General features: G+C 39.9%; 1 protein-coding gene across 2 annotated transcripts; it reads left to right on the top strand.

Annotated features, from left to right (window-relative positions):
• Positions 1–2,092: 2,092 nt before the first annotated feature.
• Positions 2,093–6,466, top strand: cfap73 (cilia and flagella associated protein 73). 2 transcript variants are annotated; one of them, XM_039802175.1, is made up of 7 exons: positions 2,093–2,265; positions 2,361–2,502; positions 3,410–3,502; positions 3,631–3,822; positions 5,576–5,797; positions 5,916–6,074; positions 6,164–6,466. In XM_039802175.1, exons 1-7 carry the CDS (start codon positions 2,237–2,239, stop codon positions 6,296–6,298), a joined length of 972 nt encoding a protein of 323 aa, XP_039658109.1. In that variant the 5' UTR covers positions 2,093–2,236; the 3' UTR covers positions 6,299–6,466. The 2 variants fall into 2 exon arrangements, with proteins under 2 accessions (XP_039658109.1, XP_039658110.1); XM_039802176.1 differs by having other exon boundaries at positions 2,373–2,502.
• The last annotated feature ends 348 nt before the right edge of the window (positions 6,467–6,814 follow it).

A 6,814-nucleotide genomic window follows, 5' to 3' on the forward strand; every position in this document is an offset into this window, starting at 1 on the left:
TGGAACCTGTTTTTTCTTTGGGCCCTCTGCAGTCTACTCAGTGGTTCGATTGAAGGTACACACACAAACACGCACACACACACACACACACACACACACACACACACACACACACACACACACACACACACACACACACACACACACACACACACACACACACACACACACTGTCTTCTAACTTTTACAGTTACAATAGTTTTTACAGGTCCCATGACATGGTGCTCTTTGGATGCTTTTATATAGGCCTTAGTGGTCCCCTATTACTGTATCTGAAGTCTCTTTCCCGAATTTCAGCCTTGGTGTAGAATTACAGCCACTAAAGCCAGTCCCACAATGAGCTTTCCTTAGTATGTGCCATTTCTGTGTCTGTAGCTATTGAGGAGGAGAGAGGGGGGAGGGGGCAGGGTGGAGGGTGGGGGTGTGGCCTTGACCAACTGCCCCGTTGCTCCTTTTCAAACCATGATGTCTCTCTCTCATGGGCGGGCCAAATTCTCTGGGCAGGCAAAGCAGAGAAAGGGGAGGTAACCTTGCTCCTTATGACCTCATAAGGAGCAAGATTCCAGATCAGCCCATCTGAGCTTTCATTTTCTCAAAGGCAGAGCAGGATACCCAGGGCTCGGGTATCACCTATCGCCATTTCTAGCCACTGGGGGACCATAGGCAGGCTGGGGGAACGCATATTAATGTTAAAAAAAAACTCATAAAGTGAAATTTTCATGCCATGGGACCTTTAACCTGTGATTAGTCAGTCCATAGTATGTTCAGCTGATATTCCAATAGTGCTAACCCTAGACTATAACCTGACGTGGTCATACTCAGATTCTAGTCAGAATATGAGTCTGAAACCGCTCCATTGGGCTGTGATTATGGGGCGTGTTCCAACCGAACCAGGAAAAAAAAATGCCTCTGCATTCATTGGATAGACCTACATCCAATCAGAGCAACGGAACTCAACTCAGCTGTCAACAGAACTCAACACTGTGTATCGTCTCCATAGCAACCACTCTTTGCACAATGCATTCGTTCTAACTTCCGACTTTTAGACCTTTTTGAAGAAGCTGGATATATCATTTGTTGCGTTAAATATAAATGTGGATAACGTTAGTGATAGTGACATGCTTGCTACAGTCGCATTTCTAGAGATGAATCGTCGAAAACACGTTTTATTTCTCTGATTCACGGCTTTGTTCTGCTGAGCGTCCCTCTCTTCAGTCTCTCTATGTCTCTCCACCATATAACGCTTTCTGTCTCTCTCTTTTTATCTCTCTCCACCATATAACGCTCTCTCTTCAGTCTCTCTCCATCTCGCTCCACCATATAACGCTACCATGCTTTCGGGCAGTTGTTGAGGCTCCTCTGCTGAGGATTTTAAAATGAATGCGCTGTCGATATCTTCTGTAACAGACGCGATGGTGGAATCTACACATCTCAACAAATTCAACCCAAGCGTTCTTTGGTGACGTGGTTGATTCTGTTACTGTTGATCATCTGTCCGACAATCTGATTGGTCCGAACAGATCCTGTTCGGGCAATAATTTCTTCTCAACGGAGCGACTCCAGACCGAACTTCCCGACCTCGAATTTTGTGGGCGGGGCGAAGTTCGGCTGGCATCCAGGCTAATAACCTCCTATTTCTATTGTGAAGTTTGAAGAATAGCTTATTTGCTAAAGCAACACACCTGTTAACTCCAGCTGCGTGATGATGTGCACTTGACACTGAAACAGAAACCTGTTCCTATTTAAATATACACACATGTTAATGCTAAGCGTCAACCATCAAATGTTTGGTGTGTTTGCTTGAAAAAATATTTAAATGATTAATTGATTATCAAAAATAGTTGAGCAGTAATTTGGCATCAATCTACTAAATGATTAATCTGCTTTTCATTTCAGCGATTGAAATAATACAAGAGTTTGACTTATAGAAAGATCTTTTACATTTGAAATTCTAGTTGCTGATTAATTTTTCTGGACTAACTAGATTGAATGAAAATAAAAGATCTTGTTTTGAAAGTTGTTTTTCTTTGCGCTGGAATTTTTTTTCTTTGGACTGTGCCTTTAAAAGTTCCTGGTTTGTGTTACCATGGAAACGAGGGGAGGAAGGCCCGCTGTCCATGGTCCGAGCTCTCGTAGAAAGTTGGAAAACTAACCAACAACAGCAGGAGGAAGAGTAAAACATGAAGATGATCACCATTAACTCTGTCTGAACACTTCCCAGAGACAACAAAGAGTCATGAGCGTCCGTGAGCAGCTGGTTTCACAGTGAGTTTTTTGGAGTGGTTGTCCCTGGCGGAGTGGGTGAAGCCCAGCTAGAGTCCATCTGAGCGGCCAGTGTTACTAACCTTTCTGCTATGCTGGTGTGTGAACAGGAGATCTCCTGCGGGGGCGAGCCACGTGATAGGAGGACCTCTACGTGACAGGAGCTTTGCCCTTTTTGATCTACAGAAGAAACGCCGGGAAGACGAAGATCTTGATGCAAAGCAAAAGGAATGCAAACAGGTAGAATATAAAGTTAGTCTTCCACACTACTAGCTAGCTCTACATTGTCGTTTAAAAACGAATAGGCTATCTTTTGCGACATTTATGCCTCGGGTCCACTGGTCCATTGGAAACACTGCTGAGTTAAAAAAAAAAAAAAAAAACTCCAGGGTTGTTGTAGTCTGGATGGGCAGAAACGACCCTTGGTTAATTAGGTTTACATATCTTTCAATAATAGTTCCACCTTGTTGGTCCAGGCAAATAAATCCCTGGTCTTCCTTTTCGCCATTGTTGTTCTTTCTCTAAAGTATTTTCTGTATTTTTAACTTCTACATCCATGATTTTCAACCGCAGTAAGACAGTCTGCTTCCTGTTTACACCAGCACGTGCATGCCCATTGTATGCGAATGGTCATGTGATGTGTTATTAAAAACATATCTTAAACATTCCTATTCAAAATGAACATGTCAGACATTTACACCGACATATTCTTGCTTTTTTAATTGTACCATGTTTAAGCCATACAATTATCTTCAACAACTAACAACATTATTAATTATCTAACAACATTCATTCTAAACACAGTTGTCATTTTTTGGTATCCACAACGTCATTTTTCCTTATAATTTTTGATGAATAAAGTTTTGAATAAAAATAAAACAATTAATCAAAAAAGACAATTAAAAAACAATTGCATTTTCTGGATATCTCTAATGTCATTAGGGATATCTACTATTGGAATTGTGACTAGTAAAAATGCAATTGCAGATATATTTACAAATGTTTTGTGGATATTTGTTGATGGTTATGGATTATGAATGGTTATTCATTTTGGATAACTGAAATTAAAATTATGACTAGTAACATCTGGATTGTATATATCTGAAATGGGAGTTTTTGTCTGCTGTCTGTGTGTGTTTTTATGTAGATATTGGAGCGTTTGCAACAGCGAATACACAAGTTGCACGAGGAGGCTAAGAAAGTGAAGGAGTTACACTTAAGCTTTGATAAGTTTCTCAAGGTACAGTAGAGGACCGTTTCACACACAACTCCTGTATTAGCCTGTACATAACTTTATTGGATTTAAATTTTTTGGCTAGAACTGGACAGCAACAGCCAAACTAAATCCCACTCTCTCCCTCCCTGCAGGATGAGGATGCTGATCAAGCGGCTGAGAAAGCAGAGAGGGAGAGGAAAGAGGTGCTTCAACTGGAGGCAGAGCTTGAGAGGCTAAAGGTGGAGTATGCTGTACTGATAGAGAGGAAACAGGAGCTACAGCGTCAGGTCCAGAGACACTCTTCGTATTGGGACTTCATGGAGCGGGTGGTCAAAATGACCAAGGTACTGCAAAGATTTTTTGGTTTTTTTTACATGGCAAAAGAACTAAATGTAAATGTATTTATTGTACAGGAATAGTATCATAAAATGATCCTTTTTACTAAATCATCTGTCATGTTAATATCTTTTTTACAGTTTTTTTGGATTGCTAAATGACAGTCGTCACAACTAAAGCCACATGTGCAAAACTCTAACCACAGTCTGCACTACCAACAGTCGCCTGAACTAAACAGTTGACATCACCTCCAAAACTCATTCCAAGCAACACAGCTCTTCACACACGTCTCAAAACAGGCTCAGTGCAGCCAAACACTATGAATAATCCTCATGGAGATTACACACTGAGAGTAAAAACACCAGCATCAAACACCAATACAAACTTTTAATCTTTACAGTTTGAATCATTTAAGTGACTTCACACTAATCAATAGTTTATTGAAAGAAAAGAGTGAAATTCTGTCACATGAACATTTTTATTTTATAACCTACCAGTGTTTTTTATGTAAACAAGCAGGAATGAAAATCAGTAGTTTGCTTCAATAGACATATTTTTATTTTGTCTGTAGTAATTTATGTAATGACTGGAAAAAAAGTTAAAAACTAAAGGTACGTAATAAAAAAAGAACATTGGATGTCCTGGCTTGCCATGCACCTGCATCATCTATAAATACAAATGACCATGGTGTTCCCATTGCTTCCACCTCCATTACTTTCTGGAAAACAGTAAGTCCACAGTTTTACTATAGTAATTGTAGTGTTTCTCACGTTTTTTATGGCTGTGTGTCTAACCTCTGACATCCTACCTGGAAATGTTGGTATATTTGCTCTTTTACCTGTTTACTGTTTCTCTTGAACAGTACAGTGTATAATTGATTCATTCTTACAGTAAATGGTGTTTATTTATTTAAAAAAAAAATCTTTCTGAGCTTTCCCTATATTCTGTATATACAGTATGTGTTCACTAACAAGTCTTTCAGTTGAAATTGGAATCAGCAGTGTTTGATAGGCACCAGACTGAAATCTATTCTGTTTTGAATGTGTGGTTAACAGTTTTGACAGCAGTGTGTTAGCATTTGAACAAAGTGCTGTGAATCCACAGTGTTGTGCAGGTTGTGGTTAGAGCCATGGGATAAGTGTGTAGATTTTTGAAAACTGTGTTCAAGCAATGAAAAACGAGCTAGAGTTTGGTTCACATTAACTGCTGCTGGGCAGACTATGGTTAGAGTTTTGTGCACGTAGCTCCAGTTGTTTAGCAATCGAAAAAAACTGTAACCACATTATCTTTGTATATTTGCTGCTCTGAAAGCATAAACTGCCCAACAGGTTCAATGTCACTGTGTTGGCATTTTGTTATGCATTTATTTCTGTTACTGTCTAATAAATCAATCAATCAAAAAAAAAAAAAAAGTTCCTTCACACGACCCCAAAATGCAAGTATTTTGTAACTGAACCGCTCATTTTTTACCCCTGGGAATTGTTTAGTCATGGTGGGAAGCCTCCTTATATCTTGACTCGTCTTGATGATGGCCTAAACAGTAGCCACACTCATTAATAAATATACAGTATGACATCGCTGTGTGAAATAACACCTCTGGCTCTTTCTACCTAAAGGTGAATGTTTTATTTCAGAAACGTGCAATAATTTGTATGATGTTTGCAGGGGTGATGTATGCACATTTTAAGTAGATAATGAAGTTTAATTATGAAGCTACACTTTTTGTGTGTGTGTGTGTGTGTGTGTGTGTGTGTGTTCCAGTTTGATAAAGTGCAGGCGCTCACAGGTCATTTAGAGAGTCTTCTCCACTTTCGAGACCATCTCTATCAGAGGGAGAGTAAGGCGCAGGAGCAGGTCAGCCAGCAGAGAAAGGCACTGCTGACACTGGAGGACCAGCATCACTTCCTGCGGCTGCACAAGAACAACCAGCTGTCCCAGCTTCAGACCGAGCTAGAGAAGACGCGCTCTGAGGCTCTAACATGGGTACCAGACATGACCCCGGGTCAAAGGCCGGCATCAGAGCTAAGACCAGATGAAATGTTGATTAATGATTGAACGACCATCTTTTGTGTGAAGTGTAGTTGTCCCTGTCTTCACACAGGAAAGGAAGTGGACCCACATTCAGGAAACCGCAGCAAAGAAAACACTCCTACTGGGACAGATTAAGATGGCGACCCTCAACCTCTATGAGATGACAGATGACATATTAGAAGAGGAGGAAGCTGTGGATATGAATGACACAGAGAAACAGCTGGACAAGGTATGTACCCTGACAGAGCAGAAATGGTGATAAACAGCCAGAGCAACAGAAAACGATCAACATACTGTTTCCTACTGTCTCCTTCTTAGGTCAAGATGTTCATCCAGGACTATGAGGACATAGTAAAACAACATCAAACTTCCTCACAGAGACATGAAGGACAGAAAAAAGAAAAGGCCAAAAAGCTTAATACTGTAATTCAACATTGTAAGAAACTGCACTGAGTGCAACCACTGATTTGTTTTCATGTAGCTCCTCATTAACATGGCCAGATTATACATTCTGAAATGTATCTGATAGTGCTAACTATACATTTGAGGTTGACTTGTTTTAACTTGATAAATACCGTATCTAGTAGCAATATCCAATAAAGTATACTGTTGGTGGTTCAATCCCCAGCTCCTCCTGTCCACATGACACATGAATGAAATGTAATGTAGACTGTTGATTACTCAGAACATAAAGTCCTGTACTGCCACCCTGTGGTCAATAAAGAAAACAGCAACTGGTACACCCAATTAATCAGTCCCTGTAGTATTTTACTACTACTGTCTTATTTTAGCTGATGTGTTTTCAGTTTAAAGTTGAGGAGGGCTATGCTGGAGACTTGCTAAAGTCATTAAAATCCAATCCATGCAATGATAAAGTTGTTATTCTTAAAGCCATATGTCAAAACATTTCTGTGGATGTCCACTGGTTTTAAATCATAGTTTTTCGAAAGTGTTTCATTATTTGCTGCT

Source organism: Perca fluviatilis, chromosome 6 (genome assembly GCF_010015445.1).
Source record: "Perca fluviatilis chromosome 6, GENO_Pfluv_1.0, whole genome shotgun sequence".
Lineage (NCBI taxonomy): Eukaryota > Metazoa > Chordata > Actinopteri > Perciformes > Percidae > Perca > Perca fluviatilis.